The 22510-nt window shown below is 42.5% G+C and overlaps 1 protein-coding gene across 5 annotated transcripts; it reads left to right on the top strand.

Moving 5' to 3' along the window:
* The first annotated feature begins 6627 nt into the window (after positions 1–6627).
* CD160 (CD160 molecule) lies at positions 6628–22275 on the top strand. Of its 5 annotated transcripts, none has more exons than XM_041754367.1 (5): positions 6629–6735; positions 6867–7012; positions 14677–14821; positions 15907–16233; positions 19870–20084. In XM_041754367.1, exons 3-5 carry the CDS (start codon positions 14740–14742, stop codon positions 20067–20069), a joined length of 609 nt encoding a protein of 202 aa, XP_041610301.1. In that variant the 5' UTR covers positions 6629–6735; positions 6867–7012; positions 14677–14739; the 3' UTR covers positions 20070–20084. The 5 variants fall into 5 exon arrangements, with proteins under 5 accessions (XP_041610300.1, XP_041610301.1, XP_041610298.1 ...); XM_041754364.1 differs by lacking the exon at positions 6867–7012 and adding an exon at positions 8815–8853 and having other exon boundaries at positions 6670–6735; XM_041754366.1 differs by lacking the exon at positions 6867–7012 and having other exon boundaries at positions 6628–6735.
* Positions 22276–22510: the final 235 nt, after the last annotated feature.

Genomic DNA, 22510 nt, shown 5'->3' with positions numbered 1-22510 from the left:
AATTTGGTTATTCTAGGTATCTCACATAAGTGAAATCATACAGCATCTGTTTTATTGTGACTGGGTTATTTCACCTAGCAAGCGTCTTCAAGGTTCATCCATATTGTAGCATGTGTCAGAATCTCCTTCCTCTTGAAGACTGAGTAATATTCCATTGTATGTACACACCACATTTCATTTATCCATTCATCTGGCAATGAATTTGTTACTTCCACCTTTTGGCTATTGTGAACATCGATGCTATGAACACAGGTCCCCACTTTCAGTTCTTTGGGGTATTTACCCAGAAGTGGAGTTCTCAGATCATATGGTGATTTTACGTGTAAGTTTCTTTGGCACTATCCATACTCTTTTCGCACCGTTGTACATTCCTGCCAGCAGCACAAAGTTCCCAATTTCTCTACATCCTCACCAATACTTGTTATTTTCTGATTTTTTTTATAATAGTCATCCTAATGAGTGTGAGGTGACATCTCATTTGAGTTGCATTCCTCTAAAAATTAATGCTGTTGAGCATCTGGTCACATGCTTAGTGATCTTTTATGTATCTTCTTTGAAGAAATGTCTGTCCAAGTCTTTTGCCCATTTTTTAATCTGCTTGTTTGAGGTTTTTTGTTATTGAGTTGTACTGCCTTAATTTTTTGACTGAAAATGAAGCAAAGACCCAGAGAGTTGAAATGACTTAGCCTAGCTCACCCCAGCTTCACAGAAGAGCCATGGCTACAACCAGACGCTTTTATCCCCAAGGCCGAGGCCCTTTTCTCCTCCACCTGGGTATGAAATTCCAGCCTCCGATCCTCACATCTGAGGTCCATTCCTGATGCCCTCAAAATTTTACTCCAACTTCAGATCTGGTCATCCCTGTCTTACCTTGTCGCTTTAGTAGTTCATTAACTTGAAGCCTAGCTTTTTAAGGTCCAGTGAGTTTTTGTCCCTGTCCTGAGTCAGTATTTATGACGGTTCCTGCCCCACATTTGAGTCCCCGTGTTACTCTGGCCTCTACCACCTGAAGAGGCATCCTGTGTAGTCTGCATACCTTTGGAGGAATTTATTAGGCCAGGGTCCAGATGCAGAACTGAGATAAATGTTTTACAGCAGTGCAAGCAGGGCAGGCCACTCTCCTCTGCTGCAGGGCTCACTGGAGCCCCACATGACTGCTGATCTGAACTTTCTCGTTTTCCTCAGCACCCAGGTGGCAGGTCAGGGGAGGCCTGAGGACCCCTAGAGAGCTGTGAATTATTAACACTTGCAAGCTGGCTGCAAATGATACTTTAGTAGTCATTCCTTTCTTTCTTTTTTCGCCTGAGGGGAGCAGAATACACAATACTTTTCTACTAAAAGGAAACTGTGGTGCAGAAGCAGGACAAGCCATGCCCTGGGTTCCTGCATGGGCCAAAGTCTGGGTACTCTCAGAGGATGGATTTGCGTCTCCACCTGCCTCTTTCCGACAGACACAGAAGCAGAAGGAAATCTGGGACTTAGGAAATCTGGGCCCTTTCTCAGGGGCCCCAGAGGGACAAGCTTGGGAACAGGAGGACAGCAAAGGAAAGTGCCAGTCACCTCAAGGCCACAACCTCAGTCTGAGTCTACCCCTCACAGAGAGACTGGAGACCAGCCTACCCAAGGGGAAAGGACCAGTGAGAGAGAATCAAGACTAAGAGCAGCCTAGTGGCCCTAAGTCTGTGAACATCCTCTAAAAGCCACCCTTGCCTCAGTGGCTCAGTCAGTGAAGCACCCGACTCTTGATCTCAGCTCAGGTCTTGATCTTAGGGTTGTGAGTTCAAGTCCCACTTTGGGCTCCACATGGGGTGTAGAGCCTACTTAAAATAAATAAATGAATGAATGAATAGATAGAACTAAGACATTCCTGCTTCAAAGTATTTCCTCCTCCAGGATGGTTCTGGTGCCTCCTGACATTCCAGTTTTGAGCGCAACCTTAATCTATGCACACCCTGTTTTTTCTCATTATTGAGAATTCTAACATGCCAGGAAGATAATAGCAATATTTGCCTTCATGATCCACTGGAGAATGTACATTTTCTTCTCAGAAGCCCAAGTCAGAACAAGGACAGTCTCATCTGATCTGCCTTAAGGTGGAGTGCGGCCTCCATGCCCAGCTGGTTAGAGGAGTACCTGCGATTCCATCCTTGGCAGGGGATCGTTTGCTAAATACAATATTTTACCTTTCCCCTAATCAGCCTGGAAATATCCTGGAGGACAAACTGTTAGTCCCTGATTCCAAGAAATAGGCATCAGGAAGGCCTGAGGTTCCCAGGGGTTGGGGGAAGGCTGAGAAAGTGCAGATGTCACAAAGTAAGGGAGGCTGGTTTCCTCAACACCTGTGGCCAAAGACAGCCCAGCACTGGATTCACAAGCTGCTCTCAGCAGGTGAGAAGCAGAGGGAGGGGGCATAAGTAGCTGTAGGGCCGTGTGCTGTGTGATGTCAGTGTCCAGGAGGCAGTGTGACCCTGAGCTGCAGAGAGGAGCCTCTTTCCTGTTTGTTCACACAGCACAGTGTGGTTTCTGGTAGGGTGCAAGGGCATGCTAGTCCAGAGGACACACAGGAACTGTGACTGGAGCCATTTCTGCCATCAAGCTGTGTCCCGAAGAAGCTCACATTACCCCTGTGCAGATCAGTGGGTGGAGAGGGTGGCAGCATTTGGACTGCTGAGCCAGTGGTCCTGTGGGCCTGGTCCTCTGTTAGCACAAGGCCTGATATGGCTGGTGTCCTCAATGACCAGGGAGAGACAAGACAGACTTGCTAATGCACCATAGTGACTGGAGCAGATTTTCTCTGCCTTCTATTTAAATGGACAGAACATTAGGTCAGTATTCCTGGTAAGCCATTCACTACAGACTGGAAATTAGAATTGAAACTGAGAGAGATACTCTTCCCAAGGCTTGTCCTGTCATCTTGATACTCAAACCCCTGCAGCTACCACCTGGTCTCCATCATAAAACAGTCCTGACTCCCTCCTCATATATTACCTAGGACTCTGGGCAAGAGGCCAGTGGGGACAGTGGTCGGGGATGGGGACTGAAACACCTACACAGCTTTGCTTTAAGTGCCTTCTGGCCCGGAAGTTTGATTTCTTTCCAGAAAACTGTTGGCTATGACAGAGGGGTCAGTTCATCTTCTCTCACCAAGCCCCTGGAGTTAAGAGGGGCTGAGGCCAAGGCAGAGAAGGGTATAGATCCTTCAACCTCTGAGGTACTTCCTCACAGTCACCTGGCTGCTGATTGTCACACCAGTCACGAAACAGGGACAAGCCCCACATCAAATAAAAAATCAGGGGTGTTCTCCCCAAACAACACCCTTACAACCTCACACACAGTAAGAGCCATATGTGGATGCAACCAGGTAAACTTCAGGGGGAATGAGACAGAATGACAAAATTTTCCCTCTGCATGCAGACATGGCTCCTGGCTTCCTCATTGCCTAAAAGCCCAATATGGTCAAATGAAATGTGGAAATTCGTCACGAAAGTTAAAGCCATCTTTGATTGCAGTGACCAGACGAGTCTCTGACTATGCTATGCAGATGGCAGGTCTGAGCCCCACACATACTTGACAAGGGAACCTGACAAACTAGACTACATTCAGAGAGAGTGACAAGGCTGAAGGATATATTGACACTGCACCATAAGGAATAGTTGAAGGAGCCAGGGACATTTAGCCCTGAAAGAGAAATGTTAGCTAGTAGGATTAACTTTCTTCAGAGATTTGACGGACTTCCATGTAGAACGGGAAGTTCGGTAATGACAATAACATTTATTGAGTACTATGTGCCAAGTACCACACTGTTTTACATGCATTTTCTCATTGAAACTAGCCATCAATCCTATGACAAGAGTGTTATTATCATGCCCATTCCACAGAGGAGGAAATTAAGAAAAGTTGAGTGACTTGCCCAAGGCCATCTACTAAACAGTGGAGTCAGAAGATGAATCTCGCAGTCTGACTCCTGTGCCTATGACTTAACCACTATCCAGACACAGGTTCTGTGTGGAGCCATCAGAAGAACGGGAAGCAATGGTTAGAAGTTAATGGGAGGCAAATCTGAAGGCTACATGAGGAAGAATTTTTAAACCGGAGGTGTTCAAAAAGAATACTGGGTGGGTGCTCTGGGTGGTAATGAGCCACACACCACTAGAGAGATGAAAGCAGAGTCGGCAAGAGGTATTGCATAAAGCAGTTTGCAATGAGCAACTCAACAGTAGCACCTAGGAACTTATTAGAGACACAAATTCTTGGACTCCACTGCCAACCTACTGAATCAGAAACTCTGGGGCAGGGCCTAGCCATCTGCATTTTAACAACTACCTGGTGACTTTAATATACACTCAAATTTGAGAACCACTGGCATAGAAGTTTCTACACCCTGCCAGGGACTGAACTAGACCTCACAATTCTACAGAAGCAAGATATGATTTAACATCCAACCAGATCTTTTAATGTTGAGCACTTACTAGTAATACCTTAAACATAATGTCCTAGTTGCTATGCTGTGTAATTTGCCTCAGGTGCCTTAGATATCTAAAGGCTGAGAGGATAAATATGTGGGAGGCTGTGGGCCAGGGGCTGCCCCTGAAGCCTCCCAATGGGAGGCAGCCTATATTCCAGCCACTTCAGTTGCTTCTCTGGTTTCCAAACAAGCCTGTCAAGTTATTCCTATAACTGAAAAATGTTTACCCCTTCCTTTGAAATCCTACCCTCTGTAAAAGTCCAATTCAAATGTTACTTCGTCCACTAAAGTGCCTAACAGTGTCTGGCACAGGGGCAGTCTCCATTTCCTCCTCCTCTCCTTCTCTTCTTCTGGGCTTCCTCTCACTTCTGGGGTGTTTATGGCACATTCAGTCTCATCCCGCACTTTGTTCCTTTCAACAAAGCATGCTCTCTTTGAGAACAGGCCAGCTGGTGCTCAGTCATGTCAACCCCACAGAGCCTAAGACACAATAACATTCAGTGACAAGGGAACAGAGGCAGCATTTTATAGAAATCATGTTTGCAGGTATTTGCATGATGGACAGACACACTCTGACTGGTGAGAAGGAAGTCCTCTGCCATTCAGTTTCAAGACTGAGGTCTTTGCAGAATTTTGAGGGTTTTGCAAACAACCACTGTGAAGACATAGGTGTCTGCTGGTGCTCAAGGGGCCCCAACCTTGCAGATCCACAGTTTTATCTTCGACTCCTCTTCACATTCAACATCCTCTTCATTGTTGCATAGCCTCTGGCTAATGAGAAAGACTGGCTGTCATGGCAAACTTGTGGGTGTCCACAAGTGTGAACAAATCTCTATTTCAAAGAACAGAGAAGCCATAAATTGATCACTGTTGTGGGGACTGGGTTAGCAAATACAAGGCCCTGTTCAGCAGTTCATCTCTGTGGGGCCAAGTGTCCTATGGCTGTAATGGACTAGTTCTGTGCCCAGGATGATGGTGAGAGACCTGTAGATGGGAAGAGATTCTCCCCGCACCCTCAGCAAACACTTGACAGTGGTTTCCATCCCCCAGGAATCCACACATTCTATTGCAAAAGCTGAGAAGTCTAACAGAATAAGGAGATGGGGGCTGATGCCCATCTCACCTGATAACACGATGACAGGTTTGGTGGGGCCCTTGAAAGGACCTCAAACACTTACCACTCTATGGTCCTTAGGCCTCAAACTGGTGGAGCCCTTGAAAGGATCTCAAACCCTAAAGCACTTTACTGGTCTAAGGACCACAGAGTACTAAAAGCAGGAATTCCCTGTCCACATATGAGTGAAAGTGACTCCAGATTAGTCATGAAAAATTTCCCCAACCTCACTTCTTATGACACCTGTTGGGCTCTTGGGCTCCATTGGTTGACAATCATGCTGGGTGTTCGTTTCAGAACCATGGGGCTTCCTGTTGTGCTGAGTCCCCTCTGACATGGGGCCTGTCCCAGCCTTGCAGAAGTTAGAACCCAAAGCTTTTCATTCTTAGACCAATGCTCTTTCCACCAAAGTGCATGACACTAGAATTCAGGAGTAATCACTGTAATCTTCCTAGTCACCAGTGACCAAGGAGGAACAGAAAAGAACAGAATGGAAATGGATCGAGGGGGTCAGAGGTGCGGAAACAAGGTCAGCAATCTACCCGTTTATCCCTCCATACAGGATCATTTGGACTGCCCCCTGCTCCATCTCCCATGCCTCCCCAGCCTCCCTCACAGCCCCACCATTCTCCCCCTTCAGCCTGGAGCTGCTTTCTATTCTGTCCTGTCCTTAAGCAAAACCTGCTCTCAGGAAAAGACTTGACACCCTTCTTTATACTTGGAGCACATGCTGTCCTTATATCTTCTAGTCATTCTATCATCAGTCTTACCCTTATTATGAATTACCAAGTAAAAAATCTGTCCCCCAAGGTGAAGAAAACAATTTTAAAGAGTGCTTTTTCTCAGCCCTCTCAGCAGATAGTTGGATAGAGTCTGTCTCTATTACACAAAATAAAGTAAAAAGAGAAGGCAGCAGAGGATAAGGCGGAGAAGAAAAAAATTCACAGTGGGGGTGGAGGAAAGAGAGGCAGGAAGACCCCTGACTGCTACAAAAACCCATGCTGTGGTTTTCAAAGAACATATATACCAGTAATGAAGGTGTGAGCAGTGACGGAAGTGGGAGATGACCGAAGAATAAGTCAGAGGCTGAGAGCTCATTCAAAGTGCCTTCAACAGAGCCCCCAGCCTGAGAGCAAGAAAGAACTTCTGTTCTGAGGTAATGAGGCCCCCTGGGGACCTGGGTTCTGGGAGCAGGGATGGGACAGTTGACAGAACCACTCAGGTAAGGACAGGCTTCCAGTGAGGTCCCTGAGAAACTCTGATTTTTGAAATGCCCTTTACCCTCAGGAGCCTGGGAAAGAGAAGTGTTACTGTGCCAGCTGGGCTGCCATGCTCGTTCTTCCCCAGTAGGCTTTCAGGGATACAGGTACCATTCTGACACTTATCTTACATGGGAAAGAACCGTACTGTGCATTCATGGGAGGGAAATCCAGGTGAGTTTCTTCAAGTAACATACTTGATGGAGCATAAATCTCTTATGTTGTTCTAATTTCTCCAGGCCACTTTTTTGGTTCAGTGTTCGTGGGGGATGAATGACAAATGGTCATTCTTCTCAATAAAAAGGAGATAGTCACTTGAGGACAATTACCAAGTTTTGGATCAGCTCTCCTCTGGATCCCTCAAAGCCTGACCCGGGCTCCATGGAGCTTCAGGTCCTGTGAGGCATGCCTGAGGGAAGTTTACATCCTAGATGTATGCTCTGGGGGTGATGCCAACAAGAGAGGCTTTGGGCCAACTGGCATGTTTTGGCAGAGTAAATGTGAGAATTCTAGGATGAAAATAATGGTTTAGAAATAGTTTTCCATGGGATACCTGGGGGGCACAGTTAGTTGAGCATCTAACTCTTGGTTTCAGCTCCGTCATGATCTGAGGCTGGTAGGATCTGCTCGCACCAGCTCTGCGCTCATTGCAGAGTCTGCTTAAGATTCTTTCTCTCTCTTCCCCTGTATCTATCCCTCCCCCTTACTTTCTCTCTCACTCTCTTTCTAAAATGAATGTGTAGGGATCCCTGGGTGGCGCAGCGGTTTAGCGCCTGCCTTTGGCCCAGGGCGCGATCCTGGATACCTGGGATTGAGTCCCACGTCTGGCTCCCAGTGCATGGAGCCTGCTTCTCCCTCTGCCTGTGTCTCTGCCTCTCTCTCTCTCTCTCTCTCTCTGTGTGTGACTATCATAAATAAATAAAAATTAAAAAAAATAAAATGAATGTGTAAATCTTTAGAAGAAGAAGAGGAAAAGGAAGAAGAAGAAGGAAGAGAGGAAGGAAAAGAGGAAGGAAGGAAGATAGATTTTTTTTCCTATAAGTTTCAGAGTTATGCACCTTAGTGGAAGATCTTTCATCTAGAAATCAGGAGATCTGGTTGCCTCAGTTTCCCTATTTGCAAAACAAGGAAACTATTCTACAGGTTCTTAACTGGGGGTCCATTCATGGGATTTGTGAATCTGGGGAAAACATTGTATCTTTATTTCCACCAGTCTCTAGCTGAAAGTTAGCATTTGCTTCAATTATGAATGTAGACAACAAACTACAATAGAATTTGCCATCAGTAGAAATCAGAAATGTTTTCAAATCTCATTACAGTTGTTACAGATTTCTCAAAATGTCACCTATGCTCATCACTACTATGAAGTTATGACAATTACTGATGTTAGATCTAAAGAAGCACTTATACTATTCTATCACATGTTCTTCTAATGTTTGAACAACTGTTTTGATATAATTTGTTTCCTTTGTTATCCTTTGTATTTTATTGTATTAATTCATAAATATTATACTGAGAGAGGATCCACAGGCTTCACCAGACAACCAAAGGTGGCTGTGGTGCATTTATGCTACGGTTCAGAAACCCGGCTCTGTATGTCAAGGGGTTTAAGAGCCACAAGTCTGAGAAAGCAGTCAAGAGCTCCAAGGGCCTCCTGAGGCTAACTTCAGTTTACTTACTAATCTGATTCTATTTTAAGGAGGCTGGGGTTGTAGTGGTTGGTGAAATCTCATCTTTGGGTCTGGGGGGTCTTTTTCAGCTTGGTGGGAGATTTGCAAACAAGTATCTGCAAACCAATATTTGTGAAGCTGATTGCAAACCTTCCAGCTCCTCTGAGAGGCTACATCTGGGCTTTAGTAGCAAAAAGAAAAGCCTCTTCCTTACCATCTTGTACCTGCCAGAGATGATCCACACTCCCCAGAAAACTCTGGGCACAGATTCATGTTTCATTTAACTATCACAATATTTATTCACAGGAGCGAGCTTTAAACACAAGAGGAATGAGGCTGAGCAAGGTTAGTAACATGCCTGAGATCACATGAAGCTTGGATCTGAATCTGGGACTCCAGGTGCCTCCCACATATAAGGTCAGGAGAAGGAGGGTTTTTATCTCCAGAGGCACATCCTCAGAGTCCATAGGTCCTGGGCACCAAGCACAGTTCAGGGGCCCCGAGGAACGCTGAAAGATGAGGATGCCAACCTAATCTGGACCCTCATTCTTGCCAGCCCTGGGGCTCACCACATCTCATGAGGAAGAGGAGACCTGCCTCTAGCTTGTGGGCCCCCCAAACCCCACACTTCCCTCCACAACACTTCTTCCCGCTATGGAGGGCCAGTTGCGACTCTAGCACAGGCTGTGTCCCCAGGACCCACCAGACCTGATCTTGCATCCCTCACATCTCCAATACTACTAGTTCAGGTTTTCCCCTGCGGCCGGCCTGCCTGCCGTGCCCCAGCACCGGGCAGGCTTCTCCAGGGCGTCTCCGGCTTCAACTGGAAGGCAGCGCCCTCTAGCGGTCAGGATGCAGAAGCCGCGGTGCCTGCTCTAACGGGCCCTGTCTGCATCAGGTCAGGGTGCTACCCCTCCAGGCTCCAAGGTCACCTACTCCAAAAGCACCTTTTCCCCCATTGCCCCCACCTGCCCCGGGCCTCCTGAACGTCCTACGATCAACTTACACGCACAGCTCGGCCCCGGGTACCGCGAAGCCCGGCCACTCCTGCCTCAGCAACCGTGAGCCTATCCGCCACCTTGCAGCTCTCTTCTTGGAAGCAGTCCTTACCCCGCCCCCTCCCATCCCGCTGCACCAGTCCCTCAGAAGACACGCCTGGAGAAGGAACATGACCTTCCCAACATCTCACAGCTAGCTACTGCACAACCGGGACTGGAAGCCAAATCTCCCCAGCCCATTCCCCACCTCACCTCACCACAGGCTAGCAAACATCTGTCAAGGCCCAACTGCACCCCCCTCTTGCAACCTTCAGAATTTCTCTTTTCCTATTCCTCGATATGCTGTATGACTTTATTATTGTTATCACAGCCATCCTTGAATTGCAAGTGTTCCTGAATAGCTGGATAGCTGTGAGAAATGAGGGACAAAAGACATGAATCTCCAAGAGAAAGACCTGCATAACTTGGGAGTTAGAATCCTAGCTCCTTCACTTAGAAGCTGTGATTTTAAGCTACTCACAATGTCTAAGCTTCCATATGCTTGGGAAAAGTGACAGTTTTTAAAATAACTCTAGTAGCTGTGTTTTATAAGAACTAAACACAATTGTGGATATGAATGTGTTTGGGACACCACAAATTGCCTCAAATATGAGGAAGCATAAAAATAATCATAGCTAACATTTACTGAGCTCTTACTCTACACCAGCCACTATATTGACATTATATCATGTAAGTAGTTTATATAGGTTGCCTCCTTTAACCCAAAGAACCCTGGAAAGAGAATACTGTCATCATTTTATAGCTCAGTAAGCTGCTTTTCAGAGAGGTTGAGAAACTTGCTTAACATTAAGCAGCTAGTAAGTGCCAAAGCCAGATTACATACCTGTCCTTCTGACCTAGAGGCTGCAGAGAACCACTGAGATAGTCTGCCTCTGTTTTAGTCACTTTCGGTGCACTATGGTGCCTGACACATCATAGTTGTTCAGTGTTTGTCAAATATACCCATTTATTAAGGGCTGAGCATAGTTCCTGCCCCAGGAGCCTAAGAAACTCGTCTGTCACACAACTAGTAAGTTTCAGGACCAGGTTAGACACAAGTAGTCTGCCTCCAGAATCCATGCTTTTAACCACAAATCTAGGCTAAATGAATAATTGCAATTCTTCACTATCTTCCTTTTCAAACCAGATAATACTTTGTAGCTAGACACAAAAGCCTATCACTAAACATTCAATGTTTCGTTTCAAGAGTCAGCAGGACATTGTGGTGGAGACATGGAATAGCATGAAAGTATGACGACACAGGAGAGGAAACAAGAGGTCAAGATGGCTAGAGCAGCAGCACGAGGGGCCAGATCACTGGGATTTTTCATTAGGATTTAACAAATTTATAGATAATACAGGGAAAATTAACAATTTTCTTTATATTTTCTTTTATGTTCTTTAATAGCACTTCAAAGGTTTTATCCTATAGATCCTAATAGAAATCTTGTTACATTTTAAATTCCTGGGCATTTTATGGGAATTTGTTGTTATTGTCACTATCAGTGGGATTTTTTTCTTCTATCATATTTTCTAACAGTTATATCTAGGAAAATTAACAATTTCACATGTTTATTTTGTAAGTGAATACCTGATTAATTTTTATGTTGTGTTTTCTATATTTATCGTTTATATAAATTATAAATACAATTTTATAATTATAAATTTATTATTTTATATAAATATCCCATACTATGGGGATATGCCATAATTTATTCAACCATTCTCTAATGGGTCTTCACCTTTTTCTAGTTTTTTGGTATTATAAATACTGCTGCAGTAGATATTCTTGCACATATATTCCAGAACACTCATGTTTTTATTTCTGTAAGATAGAGCCAAAGTTATAGGGCATATTTTCACCTAGAGTGAACTATTGTACCTATTTCCTCAGATCCTCAGCTTTTCTGACTCTTTAGCTTAAGGTAACAAAAAATATGTTATCACTTTTAGTTCTACTTACATTTATGATATTTCTTCTTTCTTGTTCATAATTTTCACTTTCTTCCTTTTTCCCTATATTCCACTAGTTTATTTTTTTTTTAAGATTTATTTATTTATTTGAGAGACAGAGAGAAAGATAGTGTGAGTTGAGGGAGGGGCAGAGGGAGAGAATCTTTCAAGCAGACTCCACTCAGTGGAGGGGCTCGATCCCATAGCCCATGAGACCATGACCTGAGCTGAAACCAGGAATCGGGGCTTAACCAACTGAGTCACCCATGCACCTCTATTTTATTTTATTGTGGTTTTCCCTTACAGTGCTGTGAGTTGGAATTTAAAGGATGAATAGGAGTTTATCAGACAGAGGCAGAAGTCATCTCTGGAAGAGTAGACAACATGGGCTGAAATTTGCATCTGTGAAATAGCTTGGGAGTATTTGGTGAATTGTGTCTTGGATTGGCTAAAACAATGATTGGGGGGTGCAGGGAGGAAGCACTAGACTATGAAGGAATCCCATCAGGGAGTATCATTCTACCACCACCTCATCTTTGCAGCATGTCCTCAAGATACAAAGGCCTGATGAGAACATCTCATTAACCCAACCCCAGCTTTCAGAGCATAGGAAGAAAGTGTATCTGGTCCTTTGAGTTCCTGAAGACAGTATCAGCCTTCTGTTTTCTACCAGTACTCACAGAGAGGTATTGAAGAGAAAGAAGAGTGGGGCTGGTTCCACCAAAAGATATTAGTGGTTAGCCAGTAGGAAAGACAAATACCAACTACATGAAGTCACTGAAATCTTTTAAGTGGGGAGAATGTCAGATTCAGATCTGTATTGTTGAAGGTTTGCTTTTTCAATATTCTGAAGTAGACAGCTTCCCCATCATACAGATAAGGAAAAGGCCAGGTGAGGACCTGAGACAAGCCCAAGAAAACAGAATCATTAAAAGTTGGAATCAGAGTTTCCCCAGGTTTTCTAGGTTTAGGAAAATTTAAGAAATACTATGGAGGAAAGGAATGCAAAGTATCCTTCCCTGAAAAGAGGAGATATCTGTGAAGATTAAATGATTTAATGCATAGAAAGTACCTGATATGTAATAGGCCACTACAATTACAGTGGCTTTTTCCCTGTCCTCCATCTCATTTCTAAAATTTTTCTTTTATAGATTACACTCTTGCATATAAATCTATAATTTGAAAAGATTATTTCAAATTAAAATACATTCATAGGGTAAAATAAATCAAGCAAAAGAGTATGAAATGAGAAAAAAAAAGGGCTCCTTATATTTATCTGCCTCCCAATCCACAGGAACCACTCTTCCCCCTCAAATTTCATCACTTTTAATATTTTCCACTTAACCCATGGATACAAGAACAGAATTGTGGTTGCCAGAGGAAAGGGGCCTGAGGGGTGGGTAAAACGGATAAAGGGGGTCTGGAGGTACAAACTTCCAACTGTGAAATGAACAGGTCATGGGGATGTGGTGTGCAGCATGGTGACTACAATGAATGATATTGTAGTGCACATTTGAAAGTTGCCAGGAGAGTGGATCTTGAAAGTTCTCATCAAAAGAAAAAATTTTTTTGGTAAATTTCCATGTGATGGATGGTGACTAGACTTACCGTGGTGATCATTTCACAGTGTATACAAGCGTCATATGAGTATACCTGAAACTCATATGATGTATGTCAATTATACCTCAATGAGAAAATTAGAAATAACCAAAATGCTCACTGGTAGGAATCCATGAGAATAAATACACATAATTATTAATAATGTGCAGCAGTTTTTAAAGAGGGAAAGCTGTTTATGTTCTGATATGGAATGGTCTCCACAGGACAAACTGGTAAGTTAAAAAAGCAAAATGTAGAACATAGCGCATTGTATACTCTCATTCATGTTGTTATTGATGTTTTTCACAAAAGGAAAAATATGTAATCTCTTAAATATGCATAGAATATCTCTAGAAGCATCCACAATAAGGCAACACTGGACTCTGGGAAAGGGCAATAGATCACTGGGGGTGAGAGTAAGAAGGAAACTTTTAACTGTACACCTCTACCCTTTGAACTCCATGAATGTAATTACCTACCCCCAAATTTATAAACTACAAAAGTGTTTTTAAAACACTTAGAGATAATTTTTAAAAATAAAAATATTTATTTTATATGCACAGCTCTGCAATTTGCCTTTTTTGACATAGAATTCTATATTATTGATCCCCCTTCAGGCTCATATTTAGAGAACTCATTCTTTTTAATATATACTATTCTACTGTATGAAGGAATTATGTAACCATTTCCAACTGATGAAAATTCAGGTGTTATCTTGATTTTGCTTTGGGTTCAGTTTGGGGTTTTGGACATAAGAATTTTTCTTAGCTAGGATTAGAAGATCTAAAAGGTAAAACAATAAAAACATTGGAAGAGAAGCATAACTCCAGCTTGAGGGAGACTTTCTTAAGCAATACAGAGAACACATGTATCTTAAAAGATAGATGCACTGTATTTTACTACATACAAACGCGAATTTTCCTGATGGAAAGAAACATCATTCAAGAGACAAACAATGAATCGAGAGAAAGTATTTATTTAAAAAAATGTCTGACAGGGTAATATCTTTAAATAGAGGAAAAGTGATTTTTTAAAAAGTTGACTTTGAAAAAAAGTGCAAAGAATATGAACAGGCAATTCACAGAAGAGGAAATACTAATGACCAATAAATGTATGAAAAGATCCCCACCCTCACTAATCATGGAAATGCAAAATAAGACAACAGTGAGACCTAATTTTTTATTCATCAAATTGGCAAAAGCGTAAGACAATATTCAGTGCTGACAGTGCATTCTTGTTGAGCATCTGAATCTCAACCGTATTTCTGGAAAGCAATGTGATTATACATATAGAAAAAAAAATTTACTGTTCATATTCTTTGATCCAGTAATCCAACTTAATTTGGAAAAAAATATCTGAAAAAATAGGCTTTAGTGTCTCCCTATGTCTCTTCCCTCTTTTTTCCTTTCTTCTCTCCAGTACACCTCACTTAATTAACTGTCTCACTTCCATACCACCTGGACTCTCAGGCCCAAGCCTTCTTCCACCTCACTCTAGCCAACTTGAGCTAGTACCGGGAATGTGGAGATGGTCTTGGAGCCCTGGAAAGCCTTGTCTAGGAGTCCCCATGTGCTTTCAGGAACGTGAGGCCAAGGACATCGCTGGAGTCAACATTTCCTGCAAGTTCCTGTGTCTGCTGACAATGTACAGGACACTGACGGCAACTGGCAGAGGCTCCTTGGCCCTGGCCATTCTGCTGGCAACTATGGACATCCAGCTTGGTGGTGAGGACAGGCCGCCCATCCACATATCCCCATGGCAGGGACAGCCGTCAGGGAAAATCCTGAACTCATGAGGAGGAATGGATCCCAAGGTCTTTTCTCTGCTGGGGAAGAAAGGGATCCACTCCCTCTTGACACTAACGAAAGGGTGAAAAACATAGCTTTCCTCTTTTTGTTAAAACTAATACTATTGCCCTCCCCCATGAGACATTCTGCTTCTGCTATGTGTTGCTAAGAGCCTGATAATCTGCCCTCAGTCTAAGATTCTTTCAGGACCTTACACATTCAAAATTTATGAAATCTAGGCCTGAGATCCACACACTATAATATGTATTGACTTGGGATGCCTGGGTGGCTCAGTCAGTTAAGAGTCCAACTCTTGATTTTGATTCAGGTCATGATCTCAGGGTCATGAGTTCAAGGCCCGCATCAGGCTCCATGCTAGATGTGGGGCCTGCTTAGGATTCTCGCTGTCTCCCTCTGGCCCTCCCCTCTCCTCTCTCTTAAAAAACAAAAAAAGAATTATATATATCTTTAGCAACCCATTTATCCACTATGTACCTCAATTTATAAAATAGAAAAAATAGTACGTGTTCCTAGGGCTATACCAAGCATTAGATGTATATAAAAGCACTTTAATAAAGGTCCTATACAAGTTCCACTTGGAGAGTAGAAATAAAATATAAACCTTCTCTGAATTGGGGCGCCTGGGTGGCTGTCGGTTGACCGCCTACCTCCACGCAGGTCATGGCCTCAGGGTCCTGGGATCGAGCCCTGCGTTGGGCCCCCCACTCTGCTGGGAGTCTGCTTCTCCCTCTCTCCTTACCCCTCCTCCCAACTCTCCCTCTCTCTCTCAAATACATAAATAACATCTTTAAAAAAATAAAACATTTCTGAATTAATGAATAACTGGGATTGCAGGTCTCCCTCAGACATGGGTATAGCCAACAGACCACTCTTCTAAAAGGTTGGTGTTTAATGTCTATTGGGCAGCCCCTACTTCTGCCTTGACATTTCTACATGAGTGAACTTAGTCTGCCATAGATACCCAGCTTTTCATGGCTAATTCTTCCCCCTTCCCATTCTAGGGTGCATCCATATCCACAGCTCAATGTACCAGAAAGGGAAACAACTAAGCCTGACCTGTACTTTGTGGTATAAGACAGAAGAGGCTGAGGGGGTTATAGTGTTTTTGTGCAAGGACAGGTCTTCGGACTGTTCCCCTGAGACCAGCTTGAAGCAACTGAGACTTAAACGGGACCCTGGGAGAGATGGTGTCAGTGAAGTATCATCTCATTTGGTGTTCACCATAAACCAAGCCACACCATCAGACAGTGGGACCTACCAGTGTTGTGCCAGAAGCCAGAAGCCAGATATCCGCCTTCAGGGTCACTTTTTTTCTGTTTCAGTCACAGGTGAGCTCTGACATCCCACATGCCACTAGATGAGATAGTAAGCAGGGTTGATAGCTGGAGACAGAAATAGTTACTTCAGGTCCTGGATAGGCAGTCTCCTTGAGGGAAGAGTTCCTCCTATTACTCAATCATTTCCCACCAGTCCCATGGTCAAATGCTCACAGCATGAATACAAAAGCAATCTTGTTTTGTCTTTTATTTTAAAAATCTTAACTGAGGTAAGCCATTCCATTTTTGTTGACACTGAGACTGGGTTACATGGAGGTAAAGTGATTTGTTCAATTTGTCTCACTGACCAGTAAAGCATATAGAAGTCTGGAATTTAGGCTTCCTGATTCTAAATCAGAGATCTCTCAGAAATATGGTTCTATTTCTAAATTTAGACACTGAGACAGAGATGGATTTGAGATAAAATGGATGTTGTCTTAAAGAGCATTTAGTTGTAAGAAAGAGGAAACCAATCAAGCTGCCATAGGTTAAAAGGAACAAATAATAAAGCAGGAATAAAAGAATAAAGCCCTCATGAGATCCAGGTTCTGGCATCAGAAACTAGAAAGCCAACAGAACCTAAAATAGTCTCAATCTTTCTAGGGCAACAAGGCCTCTCATCTCTGCATATTTCCTTTATTTTGTCCATACTCCCCTACTCTGTTAACCACTTTGACAAAACCTAAATATAGTCACTCCAGCCTCAGCTTTATAAATGACTTCCTCATATACCCAGCAGTGACTCTTGTGTTTCTATATTTCTATATTCCCAAAGGAGCAAGGCTTCAAAACTGAGAACTATATTCTAATTGGAATTCTATACCCAACCAAACTACCAATCAAATGTATCTGAAGAAAGAATAAAGACAAACATGCAATAACTTAAAAAAAAAAAAAATGCCCTCCATGTGATCTTAAGAAGCCACCAGAAATGCTTGAGAAAAACAGGAAAGCGAATAGATCAAGTGGCTAAAATGGGATCCAGGAAAGTAAGGACACTAATAGGGGATGGGATATAAGGAAATTCTAGAATGAAAAAAGGGCCAAAATAGGCAATTTCAAAAGGAACAAAGAGAAAGGAACAATTTCAAAAGGAACAAGAGAAAGAGCGCTCTGGAAGATCTCAAGGAGGTAAAAACAAAATGGATAAATCATCTTTCTAAAGGCCTGTGACACACTGGATAAAGATTTAAAGATATGGCTATGGAAAATTCTGCTTGGTTTAAAAAAAAAGGTGGTTATCATCTCTAAAGAAAACACTAAATTTTGCAAAAGGAAACCTGATCATGGCACACAACTTGGCTCTGTAATAGGTAACATTTACAGAATCCAAATTACATTAAGCATTAATTTAACTAAAATGTGTAATACAATGATTTGTGAAAGATGAAGAGAAGGGGAAGCGGATAGAGGTTTAAGAGAAACATATCCTCATTTTTAACAGATAATGTCTAAACTTTATCATCAAGAAGTGGTAATATAAGCATACTATTTAGGAATACCAGTGAAACATCTCAGAGTTGACAGGGGTTATTTCTGGGGAATAAGCCTAGGAGGAAAAAAAGGAGACTGCTATTATTCTTCATGAACTTTCAAATACTATTGTATATTTTAAGAAAAGTAGAAATAAATTACATTCCCTCCCAGAGCCTTTTAACGGATGTTGTAATCATCTCCTGTGCTTAGCCATTAATCTGCATTTTCTATGTCAGTCTAGATTGATTTACATTTTCTTCCTTGCTACCTGGGTCTTCCCCTCTGACCTCATTACAGCATCTAGCACTTCCATTCTCTCCTTTATCAAACTCCCATCTCTGTTGGCTTCTGCAACTCTCTACTTCCCTGGTTTTCCCACCTTTCTAGCTGTTCTTTCCTTCTCTGCCTCCATTTCCTCCTCCCACTTCTCAAACATGAGAGAATTCATTTCCCCAAGACTCATTGCTTACTTCTCCAATCTTTTCCCTACCGTTTCTCCTAAGTTCTCACTTACCTTCATGATTTTTAACCAGCATCTTCTTGCAAACTGACCCACAAATCAACTTTTCCAGCCCTAACCCCTTTCCTAAGTTTCAATTTAATATTTTCACTGATGACTGAACTCCTAGCTTCTGACTGCCTTGCCATCTCCTCAAACCTATCCTGAGACCCGTACCTCTGCCCATGATTTACAGTTGAAATCTTAGTGTTTTTCTTTTCCCCATCCAGTCATTTACTAAGTACAACTAGTTCTCTCCACTCACATTCCTTTCTTTCCAAAGGGGCTTTCCAAGTCTTCATCATCTCACACTTAAAATATTCCAAAAGTCTCCGGACAAGCCCCTTGAGATCCGACTGGGTCTTGTTCATCTTTATATCTCCCCCCTCAAAGCCTGGCACTGAGCTGTTGCCTTAAAAATGATCCATCAACTCTAAATATTATTTCTCCAAACCAAGAAGCCACCTGCCCTCTTTCTAAAATGCTACTTTGTACACGCCACACCATCATTCAATTTTAAAGGCTTTTCACTATGGGACAGTCTAACTAAATTGCTTTTGCCGAGCATGAGAAGCTCTATAAAATTTAATTTCATTTATGTGAATACTGTTTCAGTTGATCTCACCAGTGGAAACTCTTCTATCATTCTTCTCACACTTCTTATATTGATTGTGCATGCCATAGGCACAGTCCTAAACTTGGAGAATAGAACGGGTGGAGCAGTAAAACCCTTACTCCTTATAAGCTAATCTATACGTAGTCTATAATCTAATCACGTTATCTTAATATGCCCTAAGCATTTCTACTTGTGATGGCTCTCCCTAAAATTCCTATCTCATCCTCTCAGTATATTTAAGTATTAGAGTCAGCACATATGGATGCTCACCAAATGCAGAGATGACAAGTCTCCTCTTGGAAGATGAAACTAACAAAGCCGGACAGGTAACATATAATACCAGTAAATGTCTACCATTTACTAAGTGCTTACCGTGTGCCAAGTATTGTGCTCAATGATATATAATTTCATTTAATCTTCATGGCCTTTTTGAGGTTGCCGCCGTTGTTGTCAAGTGAAAAGTTAGCTCTAAGGTAATTTGGGGTAAGTTTATTCAGCTAGTAAATGGTGGATAAAAATCCAAAGCCTGAAGTTGTTGTTGTTTTTTTTTTAGATTTTATTTATTTATTCATGAGAGACCCAGAGATGCAAGCAGAGGGAGAAGCAGGCTCCCCATGGGGTACCTGGTATGGGACTTGATCCTAGGACCCCAGGATCAGGACCTGAGCCAAAGGCAGATGTTCAACCACTGAGCCACCCAGGTGCCCCTAAAGCCTGATTTTAACTAATGCTAAACTTGACACACTCCAGAAGATGGTTTTTAAATGAGGGGGCACCCAAGTCTGAAGTGACCATTTCAGCTGTCTCTCTAACAAGATTTTAATGTTCCCTCAAGGTAGGCCTGCTTGCATCTTCAGCATGACACACAGATTCTTTAAATATTTTTTGCTGCTTAAGTACCTCATCATCACTACCCATAAATGTAAAAAATACTTGGACAATAAATTGTGCTGAGAGCTATCCCTGGATATCAAAAAAGGTGTTCTGAGATGATGCAAAAGGAAGTGTTATGATTTCTGAAATCCTCCTCTGATCAATTGATTCTCTTTTGACCCAGAGACAGGGAACTACACAGAGGAAGGACTGAAACATACAGGACAGTCCGAGTTCAATCACAATAAAGGCACTCTCTGTTCAGGCTTCCTGCAAGAAAAAGTCTGGGTGATGCTGGTCACCAGCCTAGTGGCCCTTCAAGGTACGTTCAGAAGACATTTAAGCACCCCAGGCAATGAGGCTACTACACCTCCGACATCTTGATTATCCTTCAGGAAGAGAGGGGTAGAATGGAGGCCTGGAGTGGGAGAGTGAAGTGCTGTTCGAGCCCTGGCTGTCTACAGGAAAACATTAAATCAACATGAGGGCAGGGCTGGTCCAAAGGGATTTGAGAATTTATACTAACTAGAGGAAGATGGATGAAACACATTTCTACTGGATAAGGAGGTTAGACCTATTAGGAAAGAAAGATTTTAGAAGAGGCAAATAAATACAGCTGCCTCTACTCACTGGGTAACAGATGTTTGCCTATTACATGAAGATGAACAAGGCAAGAGACAGACTAAGTCTGGAGGTGGGTTTTAAAAATGCAACTCCTGGGCAAAGGGTGATGGTCAGATTGAGTAGAAACACTTGTAGGTGAGTCCTCTGAGTATTAATACAGATCATGGTTTTCCCTAATAGATAACAAAGAGATTGAACTTACAATGATTTACCACTACATTTTTGCATAATCAGTAACTAATGCAGCTTTTTACCTGTCCTTGGTATTAATTCCATTTTTTAAGCTTTCCTCTAATCAAACACCACTGTTTGCATGCCACCAGAATGTAAGCTCTATAAATGCAGGGGCTTTGTCTCATTTACCCCAACAGGCACATAGTAAGTTCTTTTAAGCTCTTAATAAATTTATTATAGAATTTGTATGATGGGCTAGGTTTTACATATGGTGATTCTAACCCTATATAATCCTTCCAGAGAAACATTCCTGATTACTCATCAGGAAACAAGAACAAAGAGCTTACATGCTGCTCCAGTTCACAGGAAATAACACAAGACCTTCTCACTCCAAACTGTCTGCTCTCAGTAATTACCTACTATCTGCTAAGTACCCTTTCTTTCAACCTCTTCACTACCCTCCCCATTATGAGATTGCTTCCTCCCCTTTCCAGAAACAGGACCACCTGACACTCCCTTATTGCAGCCCCTTTCTTAACTGCAAACAATCAAAAGAAAACAGACCTTATTTGTGATCCTTGGCAAAACCTGCCACATGTAAGCCTATGACAGTTGTCAGGAGGAAACTGGTAAATACCAAGCAGTCTGACCCTTTAGACCTAATTCTTTATTGAATCTAAATTCCCTCAGATGGTTAGCTACTCTGTTAGAAAAATAAATTGTATTTCTTCATAGAGAAATAACAACTCTGAAAAGGAAATTGAGTCTAACCATGCAATCTGACCACTTACTGACTCCCAAGTTATGCGAGAGCAAAAAAATTCCTCAGCTCTTTCCCCTTTCCAATCAGGTGAAGAGAATGAACTTTTGATAGTTGATGCTTTTTATCCTTCTCCCCCCAACTCCAGGCTTAGCAGAACTATGGAAGAGGTAATGTTCAGTAGAACAAAAGGTGACACATTTTGTCAGGCACAAAGAGATCATGTAGATCAAGTTATGATGCTTACAGGTGATCAAAAGGATGAGGGAGTTTCCTGGTTCTCTGGGCTTCCCTCAGCTCATGAAAGCACCTTGAGTGAGTACCCTTGTCCTATCACTGTGTCAGCCTCCAGTGCTACACATGGAAAATCTACCTGGAATGTTTTGGATGGCTTCTATTTCTTGTTTGATTGTCCTACCTTCCCACAAGAAGACAACAAAGGTTGGCTTCCTCCCTTCTTCCACCAGGACCAGTCAGATTTGCTAGAGGTCACAACTTCAACTTTAGCAGTAAGATACAACTCATACAACCCCTTCCTTTTCCCCATTCCCTCCCTAGTCATCAGGGTCAAATGACGAATTACATCAGGTATCTAAATTGTATGGCAGTAATACAACTTTCCTTTTTCTTTCTAGAGCTTTTGTAAGCCTTGTGCCAGAACTTTAAAGAAAAGTTACAGCAAGATAAACTTGACTCTTTAGCTTGCTACCTTTCACATTACAACATACACAGAGAAGAAAACAGCACAGAGGAAGAGATGCTAAATATGCCAAGAATCTGGGGAATATAAAGTGGGACAAATGAATGCATTCCTTGAACTCTCCTTCTCACTGCCACAGCAAGCCTGTCCTTCTCACCTCTGTCACCAGTTGGGGAAAAAACAAACAAACAAACAAACAAACCTGCTTTTCACAAAAGTGGCTGGTGGACAGTTCTCATTCAAATATTGGATAAGTATGTGTTTTTGTACCCAAGACAATGTTTTCCCCCCTCCTCCCCCACACAGTAAAATAAAGCCAAACAAAATAAGAACACCAATTTTTTTGGAAAAAATTTTTATTTAACATTATAAAGAAGAGAGAAGAAACCAGCAAAGATAGGTATGCTAGGAAAAGACAGCCAGAGCCAGTGACTGACCTGGCATGAAAATGAAGAAATGGGGATCCCTGGTGGAGCAGCAGTTTAGTGCCTGCCTTCGGCCGAGGGCGTGATCCTGGAGACCCGGGATCGAGTCCCACATCGGGCTCCCTGCATGGAGCCTGCTTCT

Source organism: Vulpes lagopus, chromosome 5, assembly GCF_018345385.1.
Source record: "Vulpes lagopus strain Blue_001 chromosome 5, ASM1834538v1, whole genome shotgun sequence".
Taxonomy (NCBI): domain Eukaryota; kingdom Metazoa; phylum Chordata; class Mammalia; order Carnivora; family Canidae; genus Vulpes; species Vulpes lagopus.
Note: the sequence above shows the minus strand (reverse complement) of the source record. Positions and strands in the feature narration are given on the sequence as shown.